This window comes from Castor canadensis, chromosome 2 (assembly GCF_047511655.1).
Source record: "Castor canadensis chromosome 2, mCasCan1.hap1v2, whole genome shotgun sequence".
Classification (NCBI taxonomy): Eukaryota; Metazoa; Chordata; class Mammalia; order Rodentia; family Castoridae; genus Castor; species Castor canadensis.
In genome coordinates this window covers 36,109,310-36,129,462 of record NC_133387.1, presented here as the reverse complement: position 1 = coordinate 36,129,462, position 20,153 = coordinate 36,109,310, and the positions used below count along the sequence as shown (strand labels likewise).

The following is a 20,153-nucleotide window of genomic DNA, read 5'->3' as shown; positions in this document are numbered from 1 at the left end:
AGTTATAAAACTTTACAGATATCAAATATATTTCTTCAATAGACATGGAATCAGAAATGAACTGTTTAGTTGACTCAAAGTGTTTTCTTTCATTCTCTATCCTCAACAAGTTTACTATTTCAGCAGCTCACATACTAGAACAGCCAATTTTCTTAAAGGGGAAAAAAAATCACCTGTCCTTAAATCCAGATATATACTTCTTGTATATGAATATAAAAACAGAACCAAAACCAAAAGATATAAAAACCATCATGTAAAAAATAAATTATTAAAAGATAATAAAACAAAGTCTGTTCAATAGAAAAATATTTGTTCCATAATGCTATCATTAGACAAACTAATAAATATTTATTGGCTTTTTGCGTCTATAGTTACATGTAAGTCTAATGAACAAATGTAACTTCCTATCTTTAATGAGCTCATATTTTATTTTTATTATTATTATTTTGGTGTTGAGGATTGAATACAAGGCTTCACACATACTAAGGACACACTCTCACAGTCTACCACTGAGCTTGCACCCTAACACCTGGCTGAACATTTTATTACAATAAACAAGCATACCACAACTTATTAAATTATCCTTCTAGTGCAGGAGACTTATTGCACAAGCAATTTTGGAATAAATTACTATTGAAAGATACAAATATTTTTGTCATCCTTGGCTCATTTTGCCAAACTGTTTTTGAAAGGAGTTGTGCTACCTGTCACATGAGAATATCGGTTTGGTGAACTCTTAGGAGAGACTATTACTAGAGTGATACATTTTCCTTGCTAATCAAAAACATGAAAAGGACATATTGTTCTTTTAGTATGCATTCCTTTTTTTAATTAATTAATTAATTTTGCAGCACTGGAATTTGGACTCAGGGCCTCACGCTTGCTAGGCAGGCACTCTTACCACTTAAGCCACTCCACTAGCCCTGTAGGCATTCTTTAATGACCAGTAACGTTTGTTTCTTATGTATCTTTCTTTCTTTGGAAATACTTAGACTGCTTGTCTAAGTATTCCACTTGTTGCTCTTATCAAAATTTTTTCATTGCCTATTATTTTTCAATAAACATCTCCTTTTGTTTCCACCTCTAATTCTAAATACATACCTTCTGAATTAAGTCTTTTAGTTTGCAGACCTCTTCACTCAAATCTTCAACATTACTAACAAGCTCTTCACAAACTGAAGTAAAATTCCGGGGAGAAGCCCACTCTAGTACTATCTGTTAATAATTTAAAAAGTTATAAAGAATGGAAACAACTTTTTACAACTTAATATGTACAAAGTTATACAACTATACAACATATAACGTACTTGAATATTACATTATAAAACTGAAAAGGGTTTTTTTGATTTAGGATAAATCCTGACATTAAAAATAAGGAAGAAATTTTATATAAATTAGCTTGCTAAATGTATTTCCCAAATATAGGGACATGTAAATAATATCTGTGGTGAACAAATTAATTCATGGAGGTTTTAAAAATGACATGCTTCTCATATTAATATTATATAAGAATCATAGGGAAACATTTAAAAGTTTTCACTACAAACAGCTAAAACCAAATCACATGAAAAACTGAAAATTAAGTCTGCTTTTGCCAAGTCACTGTCAATTTTAAATTTATGTCATTACAAATTTTTATATCAATACAGGTTTTTAATAACAACATAATTTTGTTTCAATTTTCACTTGGGTCTTATCAGTTTATATTTTAAACAATGAAATCCCCTTTAAGAACAAATGACAAATTCAATTACATGGATCAATTAAATTTTGGTCTGCCCCATTCTCCTTTGCTTGAGGATGAGAACACCAATTGATTAGTATGTAATTGATTAGTATGTAAGGGAGTAATATTAAACAAATTTACTTATTTATATCTTATGCCAAACAAGTGGTATAATTTTACCAGATCAGTATTTAATGATTTATCATGAACTTATCTGCAATGTTCTTCAGCATGTATACTTTTCTTCACTAAATAACTTCTGTAGAATACCTTGTGAGAATTTACAGGCAACTCAGTAATGATATTCTGCACAGCTGTTATTAAATGGCCACACTGTTTGTTTAATTTCAGAAGAAAGTTGAGGAACTCATCACCACTAAAGATGGAGACAAACAGAAAGTGCTTAAGAGCAATTTACTTCATTTTACTGGGATAGTTACTAAAAATGTACTCACAAAATTAGATTTTTTTCAGAAATATTTACAGACTAGCTACTATGTGTTAGAAACTGAAATATGAACTGAGTATAAAAGAAAAACAAGATGCCAATCTTGATGATCTCAAATTTCAAGATGAAATGCACAGGGAGTGAATTCAAGTATGATATATTTGATATACTATAAGAACCTTTGTAAATGCCACAATGTACCCCAACCAGCACAACAATAAATACAAAAAAAGGGATTAAAAAAAGATGAAATGCAGACACAAAAGGACATGAATAAAGAGGACAAAGGAACCAGTATTTGAGTAACTATTATGTGAGGACACTGCAGCAGTTATTTTTATATTTATTATTTTTTTTTAATTCTCCCTAACAACCTCTGGTTTTGCTAACACTAGTTTATAGTTGAGATACTGAAAACTCAAGAGAGAATTAATTTATTATCACACAGTGATGGGAAATAAGAATTAGAAACACTTCACAGAAATGATACTTAAACTGAGCCTGGAGCTAAAGAATAAGTTTTCCAGGTGGGTAAGGAATGGAAGGACTCTGGACAGTTAGTAGGTGCAAAAGTACAGGGGCAGGAACCCTGAAGGTATAACTACAGTAGAAATTATGAAAAAGTAGCAAAAGAAGAGACTGCATACATTTATTAAAGGATTTTATCTTTTTCATCATGTAAAGTTACTAAAGGATTTCAAACAGGAAAGTAGAAAATCAGACTTTTGTATGAAAAATTTTATTTGAAGAGTGGTGTGGATTAAAAGAACACAAAAATAAAAGTATAAAGGACTGAAAAAACTAATGGAAAAATCCATTCAAGAAATGATGAAGGAGAGATCAACACAGGATATGACAGTTTCATTGGAGGGAGGAGACAAAAAGATAGTTTAAGAGTTTTAGGAAAACAAATGGAAAAATTTGGTGATAGATTGCATGTAAAACAAAAGGAAGGATCTAGAATGATTTTCATTTTTTTGGCTTTAATGGAAGGTTATGCCATGAAGCATGGAACTGAGTTTATTGATGGGTGGGTGAGGAGTATAGAGAATGAAGAAAAATATTATAGCACAATAATTAAGAGCACAGACAAGTCAAGAGTAAACCCGACTTTGGATTTAGCATCCACAGTTACTAGCTTTATGATCTTGGGCAAGTCTAATCTTGAGCCAAATGTTTCCATATGTCTAGAATGGAGACAACAGACTATCAGAAGCATGAAAGGAGATAATAAATATAAGCACCTGGCATTCTGTCTAGCAAAGAGCTGGCATTCAAGCAAATTTAATTATGGTAATGGCTGCAATGTGAGACATGGAGGTAGCAACAGTTAGTAAGCAGTTGAAAATGTAGGTTTTGCAGGTATTTATACTGAGGTCTACACACTTGTGAGGCTAGATACAGTTCAGAGTCAGAGAACCTCAACAGGAAAACATTTTTATTTTCACTGACCTTAACCTGAAATTCAGTCTTTCCCTCGATCATGAATGTAAGCACAAACCACAGTAGTATTAGAATTGTCTATGATTTGGTGAACAACAGAAATCAAAACTATGATCATGAATAAGACCACAAAAAAGGGACATATTGCAAAAAGGGGAGGATTGATAGAGGTGGAACAAAACAGTCATTAAAGGAAAAGTAGCTTGTGAAGCAGAAGAAAATCAGTAGCTATAGGTTGTTATGAATGACAATGAAGGAGATGATTTCAAGGAAGAAAAGGTCAAGCACCTTAAAAAAGATAAGTCCACTAATTTTGGCAAACAGGCAACGCTAGAGACTAGATTAATTTTGATGATAAAAGCCAATTTAAGTGGAAACTACAAGAAATTTTTATATAACCCTATAGGAAAATTAGCCAAGGATATGAACAGGTAATCCAGACAAGTAGAAAAATAAAATTTGGTGGAAAATAAGTATTGGGATACAATTACCATTATATTCTAGCGAAATGACAAGTTAAACAGATCACTGTTATGAAGAGTTGCAAATATAATAAGGGGGGGTGAACTTGCTCAAGGTACACTGCATACATGTATGGAATTATTACAATAAATTTCCTCATATTATTAATGTATGCTTATTCAAAAATTAAAAAATTAAAAAAACATATCCAATAACTCTTTCACACACAAAAGAGTTGAAAACAGCATGAACTGACCTTTCTGGAGTGCCCTTTAATAGTATAACTAACATAAAATGTATACATAAAATCTATAACTATGGGACAAAAAGAAGATTCTAAATTCAAACAAAATTTCTTAGATGGTGTATTATTTGATCACACACAATACAAAGTTTCTTTCACATTGTTATCTAGGAGGAAAGTTTTGTGAAAAGCAAACAAGGGCAGCCTCCAAATTTTTCTCTAACATATCTTGTTAGGTTTTATATAGTCTTTTGATTTAAGACAAATCTTTTTAACTATTAGGTTGAAAAAAAATTAAACTTCAGAGACATAACTAACTATATAAAGTCAGTGAAAGGACTTTATTGGTTGATGTCAAAAGCAAATTGAAAATAAAAAATTATATAGACATTCTATTTAGTAAGAAAAACAGTATTTGTAAAAGCATTCTCAAAATATAGTTCTTTTTTATTCCATTTCCTTTCTGATCTCTACTCCAAAAAGAACAGAACTTACAGAATACATGACATATTTCTGACAAAACACCAGCCAGTATTAATTTTTGTTTCATGTAATATTTATATAAAGTATACTTACTATTTAGCTTTTAGTACTCTTTAAATACTTGAGTTTTGTTTATTATCAATAAAAATAGTACTTTCAAGTAATTAATTAATTCTGTATTTATTTAATTCAATGAGCTCACGGAAATTAATATCTATTGAGGATTGCCAAAAAGATAGCAGGTAAGCAATTCTATATAGGTTATATACAAACGTGTGTGAAATATAAGCTTACCCTCTTATTCCGAAGACAGTAAGGAACTCAACTCAAATAAGCAAAAAATATTAACAGCAAAATTAAAGCCTTAATAAATGAAAAGAAAATATAAACCTTTCTTACAACATAATATTCAGGGCCACTGAATATGGACAGGCAAACTATATAACACATAACTCTGCAGAGTACCATTCATATACACTTTGTGAATGCTGTGTACAATAAGTGCTGTATAGTATGCAACCTACATAACTTTACATGGTAGCCCTATTACTTTTCACCTATATAAATAATTCAAAATAAGCAAATATGATATAGGTGTGGTAGACTGAGTTATTTGATAAAATTACTGAGTGTTCTTTAGTAAGCTAACTAGTACCAGGATCCTCCCTTCATATCCAAATTACATGAGGCCTGGCCATGTGACTTTCTTCACTGGAGGTTACTGTATAACTTTTCAACACAAGTTTATAGGGCCACACAGTAGTCCCATTGGTTGGCTGCTTCATTTCTCTTTTCTCTTTGCCATAGGGACAGCATGTCCCAGACTGGAGATGTTCTTTCAGGCTGCTCTCAAAATGATAAGGAGAGCCACTGTAGCTGACTCATGATATAGACGATCAAGAAATAAATTTCACTGTATGAAAGTGATGGAGATTTAGAAGTTATTTGTTACTACAATCTAACATCATGTAAGAATATTAAAACAGGTCATATTTTAATTTTTTTTTTTTTTTGCCATACTGGGGTTTGAATTCAGGGCCTACACCTTGAGTCATTCCACCAGCCCTTTTCTGTGAAGGGTTTTTTCAAGGTAGGGTCTCAGGAACTATTTGCCAAGCCTGGTTTTGAACAGTGATTCTCCTGGTCTCTGCCTCTTGAGTAGCTAGGATTACAGGGGTGAGCCACAAGTGTCCAGGTTTTTTTTCCCCCAGCACTAGGATTTGAACTCAGGGCCTCACATTGCTAGCTCATATTTTAATATTTTGAAAGCAAGGATTAAGATACAATTTTAAATCTGTAATAAAGGTATTACAAATAAAGTTACTGTGTGTTCACTGTAGAATATCTGAAAAACATCCACATTCATACCCAAATAGTAACTGATACTGTTTTCTATACTGTATTTTCTGACAGTACACATTTTCTTCTAATATTTTTCCTATGGGTGTATACAACTGACATTATGCTTCACATGCCAATTTATTATTATGAATATTTTTACATGACATTAAATTTCAAAACAATTTTAGTGATGGGAAAATAATTATGTTGAAGCAATCTAATTTAGCCACTTCTGATGTTAATTACAATTTCTAATTTTAGAAGTTTATAAATAACAGATAGAAATGTTTATATAAATTTTGTATCTATATATTTTTTTCTTTTCTGAAAAGGAGCAGTTTCTTGACAGTCTTAATTTTAAGAAGCTTTTGACACATTCAAGTAGATATCAGGTAGCACAGAGTTCAGAGAAAAGAGTTGGGTAAAAACTGTTGAAAATTTCAAGACATGGATGCAAATGATTACTGCTGTTCAGAATATCTCAAAGTAGTAATGGAGTTATTAACCTTTTAAAATTGCATTCTTTAATTCTGCAAATGTATCAATGCAGAAAAAAGTAAATACATTGTTCATGTGCATTCTTGTAACAGATTATTTTAGAAAATTTGACACATGGAAGAAATATATCTTAAAATAAATCAGTAGCTAAATTGTTGAAGTTACATTACCAGGAGATTATAATCAATCAATTCAGCTTTTCTTACTGTTAGTTTTCTTATGACTTAATGACTAATTTCTTCTTTAAAGGATGACTGTGAACAAATGGGAAGTAAAACCTTTTCTATAACACCATGTAAACAAAGTCTGTGATTTACTAACAAGGTCAAATTCTTAGGATATATGGCTGCCAGTTTTATTTTTCAAAAAATTCAGCAGCTTTAATAAGTGAGCGATTCAGGATTCTGTACATTCTTTTAAGTCTTCTAAATACAACAAAGTAAATTCATAAGGCAACCCTGCCATTATACAAATAAGTAATATCAGAATATTTAATTTGTAAGTCAATCATGTAGAATTTAGAATATTCTTTCATAGGAACAATAGTGGAAAATAACATGAATAAAGGTATTCAAAAAGGCCTGCTATTTTAAGTCCTTACAACTCAAATTCTATACAATGCATTTCAATATTTAAGTTATAATATATTGAAATGATAAGGCATTATTTTAAATCTTCCTGTTATAAAGACATACAACTAAAGAAGAAGGAATGGGAAAAAGGGAATATATACTCTATAATGAAGTTTTTGAGAAATTAGGATTATCTAACTTATCCCCTAGAAACTTCTCTAAATTCTAAAATAGAATGGAAATCTATGTGTGTCACAGTTATGGTGCTAACTTCAGACAGTCTATACTAGTAATGATACTATTGCATTTATAAGTATTATATTTTATGGAATATAAAATCTCATAGGCTACTTAGCAGGTGGTGTTAGTAAGTAGGAAGAATTCAAAATTGCCTTGTAGGTAGAGGAAAATAAATATTATGTGTTATTTAGGATTCTAAAATCTAGGTGTTTTTACTGTGAGAGATATCTACATACAAAATTATTTAAAAAAATTACTAAACAGACAATCATATAATCTAAAAGGCAGAAGACCTACAGGTTTTCTAATTTGTATTCAAATTATTTCTTTAAGCAAAAATCTCCTACTATAAGTATTACATACAATGAAACAACTACCTTATTTATTCTGGGTATATTTCTATTAACACGAAGAGTGCTAGTGACAATGTTAACCTAAACTGATGGACAAAAAGCCTCAGCAATTCTTAGATGTATTGTTGTATTTCACCCACCATCGTAATATAGTTAATTCTGGACTCTTCATTTATCCTTATGAAACACATTCTTACTAAGTTTGGGGGAATTTGCTTCAATGTGCCAAAACCTTAGTTTTTTATTTTTCAGTTATTTTAGACACCAATCACAAACAGCTATTGAGCCATTGAAATCATACAGTACTTTCTCTGACTGTAATAGACTCAAACTAGAAATCAGTAACAGGAAAATCTCCAAACACATGGAAATCAAATGATATACTTTTAAATAATACATGAATCAAAGAGAAAGTCTCCAAGAATATAGAAGTGAATGAAAATGACCACGGAATGTATCAAAGTTTGTGAAAATACAATTAAAGCAGTGCTGAGAGGGAAATGTAAAAGGCTAAAACTTAAATAAGAAAAAAGAACAGTGGCCAGGTGTGATGGTACATGTCTGTAATTCCATCTTCCCTGGAAGATGGAGATAGGACTATGGTTTGCAGCTGGCAAAAGCCCAAGACCCTACTGGAAGAAATAAAAAGCAAAAGGACATGGCTCAAGTGAAAGAGCATCTGCCTAACAAGCATGAAGCCCTGAGGAATCAATCCCAGTACTGAAAGGGGATGAGGGGTGAGGGAGGGAGGGGGAGAGATAGAGAGAAAGAGAGAATAATGATGTATACCTATGATCTCACTTGGGAGGCTGAGGCAGGAGGATTGAGAGCTGGAGGCCAGCCTGGGTAAATAGCAAGACTCAACCTAAAATAAAAATAAAAATAAATAAATAAAATAAAAATGTGAAAGAAAATGTCTCAAAAAATAGCCTAGACTTCTAACTTGAGAATCTAAAAAAAGAGCATATTAAATTCAAAGCAAGCAGAAAGAAGGAAACAATAAGGACAATAGCAGAAATCAATGCAATTAAAAATAAAAGAGAAATGTAACAAACAAAAAATTAATGAACCTCTAGCAAGACTACCAGAGATAAAAGAGAGAAGAGAGAAATCACAGATACTAGGAATGAAATGGGATATTACAGCAGACCCCACAGCCATTAGAAGGATAATAGGCAATCCTAATAACAACTTTACATTCTGAATTTAATCATTCAGAAGAAATGAGTGAAGTCATTGAAAACCGCACATTACTAAAACTCAGCTCAAATGAAACAGATACAATTTTAATAATCCTGTAACCATAAGAAGTTAAATTTATGATTTTAAAAGTCCTAAATAAGAACTCTCCAAGCCCAGATGGTTTGTTTCACTGGAGAAGTCTAATTAAAAATGTTTACAGAAGAATTATCTCTAATTCTATACTATCTTTTCCAGAAAATAGAAGAGGAGGGAGCATTATTTCTCAACTCATTTTGCAAAGATGGTATTACCATGATATCAAAACTAGAGAAAGCACAAAATGGAAACTTGTAGAGCAACATCCATCATAAACTTAGATGCAAAAATCCTCAGCAAAATACCAGCAAATTAAATCCAACAATGCATAAAAGAATAATGAACTGTAACCACAGGGGCTTAGTCCAATATGCAAGGTTGGTTCAACGATCAAAAATGCAACAAAATAATCTACATTATATCCAGGCTACAGAAAAATCTTATATAATCATATGAACTGACATAGAGAAAAAAAATATTTGATAAGATTCAACAACCATTTTGTGATAAAAAAAATTCAGAAAAATAGGAAGAGTTGAATTTTCTCAGTCTCATAAAGAAAATCTACAAACTCTATAGATAACACTTTAGTTAACAGTAAAAAACAGAATGATTTTCCTTGAAGACTAGGAACAGGGCAAGAATGTACATGATCCACAATGCTTATTCAATATAGTACTGGAAGTTCTACCCACCATAATAAGGCAAGAAACAAATAAAGGCATATGGATTAGAAAGGAAGAAATTAACTTGTCTTTGCAGACTAGGTGAATATTTATTAAGAAAATCTCAAAGAACCTAGAAAAGACAGAATATTTGAGTTTAGTAAAGTTGAAGGATACACGAACAAAGCACAAAACTCAGCTGCACATTGTACACTGAAATAAAAAAACCCACTACCACTGACTGTGCCAAAGATAATGAAATATTTAGGTATAAATCTAACAAAATATGTACATGAACTCAAGTTTGTACTTATCTGTTCATGGATTAACAGATTCAACATAGTTAAGATGTCAATTCTGCATAAATAAATCAACAGAATTAACACAGTTGCTATTGAACTCTCAGACAGCGTTTTTGGAGACGTAGAAAACTTAATCTAAAATGTGGATGAACCAGGAGTGATGGCTTATGACTTATGTCTGTAATCCCAGGTACTCAGGAGGTGGAGATCAGCAGGATCACAGCTCAAAGCCAGCCTTGACAAGAGATTATTGAGATCCCTTTTCAACCAATAAGATGGATGTGGTGCCAGGTTCCTGTAATCCAGTTATGCAGGAAGTGTAGGTAGGAGAATCATGGTCCCAGTTTGGTCTGGGTAAAAAGCAAAATCCTATCTAAAAAAATTGCTTTTAAAAAAAAAGGTCTGGAGTTGTGCTTAAGTGGCAGAGTGCTTGCCTTGCAAGTGCAAGGTCCTGAGTTCAAACCCAAGTACAAACAAAAATAAAAAATATAATGTATGTGAAAAGAAAAATGTTCTAGAATAGCTAAGATAATTCAGAAAAAGAATAAAATGAGCAGTCATTCTTTCTGATGCTAAGGTTTACTGTACAATTATATTCATCATAACATTTATGAAATAACATCATTATAAAGCTGGAGAACAATTATTGGTGGCTACAGATTAGGGATGGGGGAAAGTATTAGTGCTAGCTATAAAGGAGTAGGATGAGAGAGCTTTGTGGTGGTTTGTGAAATATATAGATTGTAATGATGGTTACATGAAATTACATGTGATAAAATTGCATAGTTTTATACACACAAGTTAATGTATAACTGGTGAAATAAGAAAAGGCTCTGTGAATTGTACCAGTGTCAATTTTCTGGTTTCGATATTCTACTGTACTTACGCAAGATATTAACACTGGTGAAACTGGGTTAAGGGTGCATGGGACCTCCCTGTTTATCTCCTTGAACTATTATGCGAACCAACCATTATTTCTATCATGTGAGTGTACAATTATTTCAAAATAAAAAGATTAAGAAACCATTTATTATATCTAGAATATACTAATAAAACCAAATATTATTTCCACACTGGTTTTAGATTAATAGTCAGTATTTGAAAAATAGAAATGAAGTTCATATATTGATGATATATAATTTTTCACACAGTAAGGCTAAAAATAAGAGTGGAATTCATATGAGAAATGTTTTCTTTTTAGTTTGAAAAATATTACTTCTTTGAATTTTCAATTTGACATCTAAAATGATTTAAAAAGAAATGCTACACTAGGAAAAGCATCGAATCTCTTGTATGACTAATTTAGCAAGACGATGAAAAAAATTAAAGCACAAATATTTCTAATGTGAGTTAACAAGAAGATGCACTGTTTTGCTTCTTGGTAAAATAACTTTATGAAAATTGGCTTTATAAAGTACATCAATTTCTGAACATAGTATGTTTTAAAATCATGGTATCAAATCAAACAATTCAGACATCAAAATTAAACTAAAAATTTAGTTCTTAATTATATTAATATATACTCATAATTTTACCTGATTTCCAACTTTGCCACTTCAGGTAACTCTCCAAAATTTATCTCTTCTACCTCCAGTTCTTTAAGGGCAGCTAGGATTTTCTGCTGATCTTTACTAGTAATTCCATTCTAAGTAAAATAATTTTAAGGTGTAGTAAGACAGTTACACTTAATTTAATACTCAAAACCATTACAATTTTTTATTTGAATTTGTATCTTGGAAAAAGACACACATTGGAAAGTAACAAATATACTGAAATAGATGGTTTGCTTATAATTGTGATTGATAAGCTAATTACATCATTAGAACACTTAGGCATATAGTTTTATGGCCAATTTTTTGCAATACATAAGAAAAGTTTTGATGAACTCTTAAATCACATTACTAGATTATAATGTATAGTAGCTCAAAAAATCCAGCAAATGAGTTTTTCCTTCAAAATATTATTTAAATTTTATCAGTGATAAGTGAGAATTAAACCTGTTCTTAGGATCTATATTCTACCTTTAGTATTAAACTAAAGGTAGAATTTTCTGTCTTAGATTTAGTTAAGTAGGATGCTTATTTTGATTTTTAGTGATACAAAAGATTTCAAATTTCCAATGTTTTTCATGAAGCAAGATCATTGGTTTTATAATATTCCATTTATAAAGTATAATACTTTCCACAGCTATTTTTGAATTGTTAAATGTATGAGATGGCAAAATAATAGATCTAATGGTTTTCAGAACCAACCAAAAGGCATATTGGGTTCCACATATATTTAAAAAAAACTACCTCTTATTTCTAAGTAGCCTGTCTTACAAATCTATTTCACATTTGGATATTAAGCAGTTTTAGTTGAGATATGATAATCTGAAGGAAGATTTTAGATATGGTTATCCATGATCATATTTAATCAAGACCCTAGCAAAAGATCAATCACACTCTGTAGCTCTAGGATTTGAAAAACAGAAAATAAAAAGATCCACAATTTTAAAAACATCAAAGAATATATCTGGAGTTTTTGAAACTGATACTAACCTTTGTAAACTCATCTTTTTTCATGGTTAAAAGGTGTCTTAAAGTTATATCCCTTTCCTGTACCAAAAGAAAAAAAACCCACTATCTTTCAATATAAACAGCACCAGTGAAAGTAGGCAAGCATACTTAAGTTAGTCACATACTCCATTCCTAAACAACTTTCAGCTTTCTAGAAGGAGGAGACTACATAGATACAGAACTACACTACTGGGTGGTCAGTATATATTCATCTAAAACAAAGAAAATGATAACCATTCATCATATTTCCTTATATAAAGAGAAAAGCAGTTCTATAAAATATCACAGAAATTATATTTTATGAATATTTTAAATTTCTAAATATCATATTAACCCATCAATAACACAAATTTTTATTCAAGATTTCTCTAGGAAATAAGTTTCAATATTACACAATGAAATCTAAATCTGAAATATTTGAACCACTGTGCATACTCCTACAGTGAATCTGTCTTAAACAGTGCTTTACTGCTTCAGTATCCTCATCTGGCTGATAGTAATTATCATGCAGTAAAACCTGACAATGTATGTATGCCTAAAACACGTAGATAGTGCTTGAGGTATGATCTAATTTAACATTCATGGAACTTTACACTAGCTGTTATTGTCCTTATGAAAAAACATTTTAAGTAACATATTCCAGTTAGAAATCAGAGCAAGAACCTGACAGCAGGTTTGTATGGTTTAAAAATCATGCTTCTAGGATTCTGTACAAGATCAGCAACTGCAAAAATAAAAGGACATAAGTATATACAGAAGCAGTAGGAAGTGGGTGAAACCCGGCCAGATTCTAATTTATGTAAATTTCTAGATTAATATATTTTTGAAATGCTTATTTCAAGTTAACGATGGGATGTACTAAAATTATAGAGAAAAGGAATGGCACTCATTCATATGCATGCTTATGAATTAATATTTAATGTTGTGTTAATCAACTAATAAGCACACATATATAAGTCCCCGTGGGTTGTATGAAATCTTACCTTTAATAAGTCAGTCATATGTTCAAGTCCAAGACCATGTAAAAATATTTCCAGCTCTCCAAATGCTGTATATGAACTATACATATTTATAGCAAGATCAGTTTCAGAAGAGAGTATAAATGTACAAATTATATATATTTATTATATTTCACAAAAAGAATGAGAATATGAATGAGAAAGAATTAATCCATGTAGGATATAATTGTAAATTTACAGACTAGTCTTAACCCTGTATCAAAGGAATAAGCAAGGTTTCTTTCACCCATTCTTTCCTTTTTTTGCCATGCTGTGGATAGAACCCAGGGCTTCATACATGCTTTGCAAATGCTCTACTAATGAGCTACACAAAAGCCCAAAGTAAGGTTTCTTGAGCAAAGACAAAAGAGAGAAAACGATGATGGTAAAATGTAGTTTTACCATGAGAATGAAAGAATGAAAATATTCATAAATATGTATTCCTTGTGAAATCTCTGCACATAACATCTCTTTAATTGCAATTAAGTAAAAATTATTAACAACTTTAAATGTGCTAAGAAAAGAATAGTTTATAGCTATGTTTTGAATAACAGTGTCCAGAGAAAAATATTTTTTTCTTAAAATTTAGCTTATAGTTAGAAATGTGTGGCTCAAACTCTGAGTTCAAACCCTAGTACTGCCATAATAAAAGAACCCCAGAAAAGTGCTAAAACTTATTAGAAAGAACAGTATAGTACAGTTTGACAGCTAACAGAAATCTTTTAAAAATAAAATGTGCTATCTTTACTGAAATTTTACGCTTAAAGTCAAAGGTATTATGATTAGTGTCAGTATAACTAAATAAACAAATAAATAAATAAATTCTTTTTTTAAACTTCTGGAGAACAGAGCAGTACCTAAAATCAGCACCAAAATTGTATTTCTAAGTAGCATTTAAAAATACTTGCAGAAGTTTAAAATATTACATCTTACATAAGTCACCAAATGTCCATGTAATAAAAACATACATTTTTATAGGAATTCTACTGAACTAAATATGTCACCTAAATATATGATCCTTTTCTTTATCAGAATCAGCTGCCAATAGTTTACAAATAGTCTCTTCTTTAGTTAGCTGTTGTTTTCCTTCCAATATGTTTAAAGTTAAAGAAAGAAAGTTGGAAATCTGAAAAAAGTTAAAAAGTCATTCAAATATAGTTAATATTATTGTATACTATCACTTAGAAGAAACTGAACATATGATTACCTTCTATCTGGAAGGAAAATTTTAGCAAAATGAAAGGGACAGAGCTTTCACAACTTACTACATTGAGAAAAACTTTTATATGATTAAGAAAATGATTCCTTGAACTAAAATAATCAGAAAAGGTAAAAAATACTTTAATCCAACATATTAAAAATTAAAGATAGTAATTATTTCCCATAACTAAAATACCATTTAGCAAACGATTCAGAAAGATTACATAACTAAGGTAGTACTCTGCTAAGCAGGAAGTAGTACACATGACTAAATGTATATAAATCCCACTGTACACCTCAACATGTGATAAAATTCCTCAGCTTTACAATCAACTCAAGGCTATGTCACATAATCTGCTAAAATAGAAAATCAAATCTGATTTTAAGTAATGAGTTATGACTCAAAATATCCTTTCATGTTCACAAATTTCTTACTATATCAAATCAGGTGTCACATACCCAAAATTTAATAATGCAGAAGGTAGTTTTAAAGTTTTTGAATTTTCAAAGCTTAGAACAAAAACTGTAGACTTCTTTTTGAAGTTTTATAGGACTTTCGTGATTAGCATCTCCTCTAAAATAATTTAGGAAAAAGTAGGTTTTATTTGGAAAATGATAGGCATATTAATCAGACTGCTCAAAAATGAAGAGGATGTTAACCAGTTTCAAATATTTAAATAGTTTATTACAATGTTATCTCTGAGGACATAGTAAGACTATATCCTTTTTATATAATTTAAATTATTATGCTATCAATGCCTCTGATTTAGAAGGATGAATATTCTAGGAAAGTAAGATTTCATTACCTGGTTCGAGAAGAAAACATTTAAACATTCAGTAATAGCTCAAAATACTATTATTACACTTGTGAATTTTATAAAAGTAATATAAATGTCCTACATATGATAATATGACAATACCAGAGAAAATATAGCTTAGTATATTGATCATACCTCAAGATGTTTATTTCTTTTTGCAATTTCACTTGGTGTCCTTCCATCTTTGGTCTGTAACATTTTATTAGCTCCAAGTTCTAGCAACTTCAAAATTACATGTTTATGACCCTGACGCGCTGCCCACGTTAAAGCCTGTAAGTGAGGGGAAAATTAAATTGTTTAAAGAGAAGGACTGTATATATAAGACAGATTAGAAACACTTTCAACAGTATTTACAGCACAATAAAAAGGAGACTGTTAATTAATGGAATTATGCAACCTCTTCATTTCACAATATAATATAAACATATTTTCAAAGTTGTAATTGCAGACTGCAAGGCTCACTGATTTTCTACAACCAATGTTTTACACAGTTAAGTGAAGTTAGGAAACAAAATAAAATGTTTTCTACAAAAAAGAATCTTCTATTGTCAGGACTGAGGACTAAAAGAGTCAATTTGTTTTTCTGTCAGTTGTTACTTTTTTTTTTTTAACCAGTGGTTACGTCCCACCCTTCCTGAAATTATTACTTCTTCAATCTTTTTTTAAAATAAAAACCAAACAGGGCTGGTGGAGTTGCTCAAGTGGTAGAGCACCTGCCTAGCACATGTGAGGTCTTGAGTTTAAACCCTAGTGCTGCTAAAACAAACAAACAAAAAACCTAAAACTAAATAAAAAATCAGCTATTTTTAAAGATTACTGATAATAAAAAAAATCAATGTTTTAGAAATAAAAAAAAGCATTATAAAAATGTTGCTCACGGTATAACCATTTTCATCCTGGGCATTAACTTCTGCTCCATGAGCAACAAGGAGAGCAACAACCTGAGGGTGACCATCCCGGGCAGCATACATGATGGGAGTCATACGTCTCCTGAGGAGGAAGGGAAGAAACACTTGTGTTAAGGCTGCCATTAATTACTACAATTTCATAAATTTAAGCATATACAGTACCATTATTATTGTTTTGAAAGCAAAAAGAAATACAAGCTTTTTAATAAATCCAATCTTCCAACAATGTACACACAGCACCCTCTAGTGAAGAAACATACAAAAGTCACTAAGTTATGCTTTCCAATATAAGTTTCATTAAGTTACATATTTATCTAGAAAATGATCAAAGTATTTGCACTATGTTTATTCTGGGAAAACAGTGATGAACAACACAAATAAGGTCCCTGCCTCACTGGATTTTCTTCACTAAATGCTTATTACAGTGTAGTTTAAAAACATTGCTGAAATAAAAACGTAAACTTAAAACCTTTCTTATTTCTTAATGCATTCTATTATGATTCTGTTTTAAAGTTGAAAGAATTTTATTGTGAGTTGGAAGCTTACTCTAATCAAGAAAGATCACCCCAATAACTTAACCTGTCTAATATTTTCTGAGTGTATTTTCTGGCAGAGAATAATAGTTTCTCTCTAGTTCATTATTTCCCCAAGATAGTCAGCTTCTCACCTTTTCCAAAGAACACTACAAGAGTCTATGAGTTCTGCTTGAGCTAAACTTAACACATGATCTAGTATTTTTGAACTTTTAATCGAGAGAAACATGTGTATAGGGAAGTGTACATACTTAACTGCTTTTTTCTTTTGTAGCTATTAATGGGTTTCATTGTGACATTTTCACACCCATACAAAATATAAAATATAATTTGATTATATTTGTCTCTCACATCCTATACCCTTTCTTGTCCCCCTTTCCCTCCTCCTAATGGTCCTTTTTCTCTGTTTTTTTAAAAATCTAGATTCCACATATAAAAGAAAATATGGTATTTGTCTTTCTGGCTCTGGCTTATTTTGCTTAACATCTCTAGTTTCATCAGTTTTTCTGCAAATGACCTTGTTCTCCTTATGGCTTAGTAATACTCCACTATGTTTATGTACCACATTTTCTTTATTCACTCATCTGGATGAGCCCCTTGGCTGATTCCATAGCTTGGCTACTATGAACAGTGCTGCAATAAATATGGGTAAGCAGGTTTCTCTACTTTAGGCTGACTTAATTTCTTCAGGTGTGTGCCCAGGACTGGTATTGCTGCATCAATGATAGTTCTAATTTTAGTTTTTGAGGCACATCCACACTGATGTCCATAGTGGTTTCATTAATTTACATTCCTGTCATCAGTAAATAAAGGTTCTTTCACCATACACCCTCACCGGCATTTGTTGTTGTTTATTGATTGCCATTCTGACTAGGGTGAAATGGAATCTCAATGTAGTTTTGATTTGCATTTCTCCAGATAGTTTATTTTAAAAGAGATCTGACATTTTGGGCCCAATCGATTTAGACATAAGGAACTTCAGAAGAGAACAAATTAATCTGAAAATTCTTCATTTTGATCTCACTAAGAAGTTTATTTTTGTTACTGACATTACTTACACTAAACAATATTTTTCTGTAAGGGGTTTATTAACATAAGGTATTTATCCTTGAATCTGATCACATCACACCAATGTCTTTAGCACAAAACAATTCACATATTTATCTGTTTCTCCTATTTCCTAGTACATTGCAATTTGATTGTTTTATTTGAAAGTACGTGCTAAGGTGGTTGTAACCATTACCTCTTCTACCTTGAATATCTCATATATGTGAGTTTACTATAATAAACAATCTTTTCAGAGTTAAGTTTGAATTTCCTGGATAACTATGGCAAGATAATGCACACAACAGAAAAAATGAGTCAACTAATCATTCGAATTCTTCATTACATCTAAATTAGACCTCTCTCTTCTTCATTCCAGTTCTCTCCACAAAAGCCCAAATCTGCGCCTCTCTCTTTACTATTTCACAAAGCTACCATTAAACATATTACTAAGGCCTAAGATTGGGCATGACTCTTCCCTATCACTTCATATAGAAGTCAAAGCAGGTCCTGCTGACCTTACCTTCAAAATATATTCTGTTCCTGAGCAATTCTCATCATCTTGTTAGCCACTGCAGAAGTCCAAGCCATATCATCTTTCTCTGACTATATTATTGCAATAGTTTCATAATGGCTGTCTATGACTTTATTCTTGGCCACTTACAATTTCATCTTTGAAAATGCCAACTTGTTCTCTTTTCAGGTAATAATGCTGCACTGGCATTGGATTTCTGAGAAAGGGTGAATGCCAGGAGTGGTGGCTCATGTCTATAATCTTAGCTACTTGGGAGGCGGAGATTGGGAGAACACCAGGCAAAAAATTTGCAAGACCCCATTTCCACCAATAAATGCTAGGTGTGGTGTTACATGCCTTTTATCCTAGCTATGTGTGAAGCATAAATAGGAGGACTGCATTCCAGGCTGGCCCAGGCATAAATGTGAGACTGTTTGAAATACAACTCAGGGCTGGCAGAGTGGTTCACACATGCCTCACAAGTGTGAGACCCTGAGTTCAAACTCCAGTGCTGAAAAAAAAAAAAAAGAAAAATAACTGAAAGTAAGGGATAGTAAGGGATGGGGGTGTGGCTCAAGTAGAGTACCTGCCTAGCAAGCATGAGGTTCTGAGTTCAAACCCTAGTACCAAAGAGTTCAAGTGGTAGAGCTCCTGCCTATCAAACACAAAAACCTGAACTCAAACCCTAGTACTGCTAAAAAAGTAAGTGTGGATTTATAGAATGGATCAATAAAGTCCTAGGGTCTAGCTTACCTAAAACATGTTGACTGACTTAATACTATTCAAGTGATCCCATCAATAATACTGCATAAAACATTTTCAAAGTTAAGAGAATAATTTTTCCAGTAGCTTCACATCTAAAGAAACTTGTAACATCTGAAATTTCCTCCTTGCTATAGGCTAATGTAGTAATCTTATTAACTCTTCAGGGAAGTTATAAAATCTTATATTAGCTCACCTACTAAAGTGACATGGTAACTATCTGTGCTACTGATACTCCCTCAAAAGTAATTTTTTCCATCTTCTTTCTTATTTCTTTTCTAAGATGTAATGTAAAGTCTTCTCCACTTCTTATCTTCTCTTTAAACTATTGTAATTTGGTTCTGTTTATTCCTTCCAACATACAATTACTTTAGCAGAGGTCATTGCTTAATATGATCTCTTTCTAGCACTTAAAAGTATGCTCTGTCCTCAATGCTTTCCCCATTTTTATATAAAATCATGCTTTAATGACCTCTCATCTATTCTTACAACTTTACTGTCAACACACTAACAGCTCCTAAATCTGAAAGCCCAGGCTTTGCACCTGAGCTCCAGATCTTATCATTCCTGTCACTGCCACCTAGGTATCCCAACAGAACTCAAAATCTACCTTCATCTACATCTAAACCTTCCCTCCAACACACAGCATTCTGCTATTATCTGTCTCTAGGTCAGAATTCATGTATCACCCAACCCAGAAAATTAGAACTAATCTTTTTCCATGTTGTGCCTTTGTATCTAAGTCAGCATTCCTGTCAATCTT

General features: G+C 31.6%; 1 protein-coding gene across 1 annotated transcript in view; it reads right to left on the bottom strand.

Annotated features, from left to right (window-relative positions):
• Asz1 (ankyrin repeat, SAM and basic leucine zipper domain containing 1) overlaps positions 1-20,153 on the bottom strand; it is a 53,781-nt gene that overhangs the window by 2,636 nt on the left and 30,992 nt on the right. Inside the window, exons 5-12 of the mRNA XM_074055415.1 lie at positions 16,508-16,619; positions 15,765-15,899; positions 14,616-14,737; positions 13,597-13,672; positions 12,596-12,652; positions 11,591-11,700; positions 1,997-2,102; positions 1,102-1,215 (exon numbers count right to left, since the gene is read on the bottom strand). Coding sequence (XP_073911516.1) covers positions 1,102-1,215; positions 1,997-2,102; positions 11,591-11,700; positions 12,596-12,652; positions 13,597-13,672; positions 14,616-14,737; positions 15,765-15,899; positions 16,508-16,619 — 832 coding nt within the window. The remainder of the gene's footprint in view (positions 1-1,101; positions 1,216-1,996; positions 2,103-11,590; positions 11,701-12,595; positions 12,653-13,596; positions 13,673-14,615; positions 14,738-15,764; positions 15,900-16,507; positions 16,620-20,153) is intronic.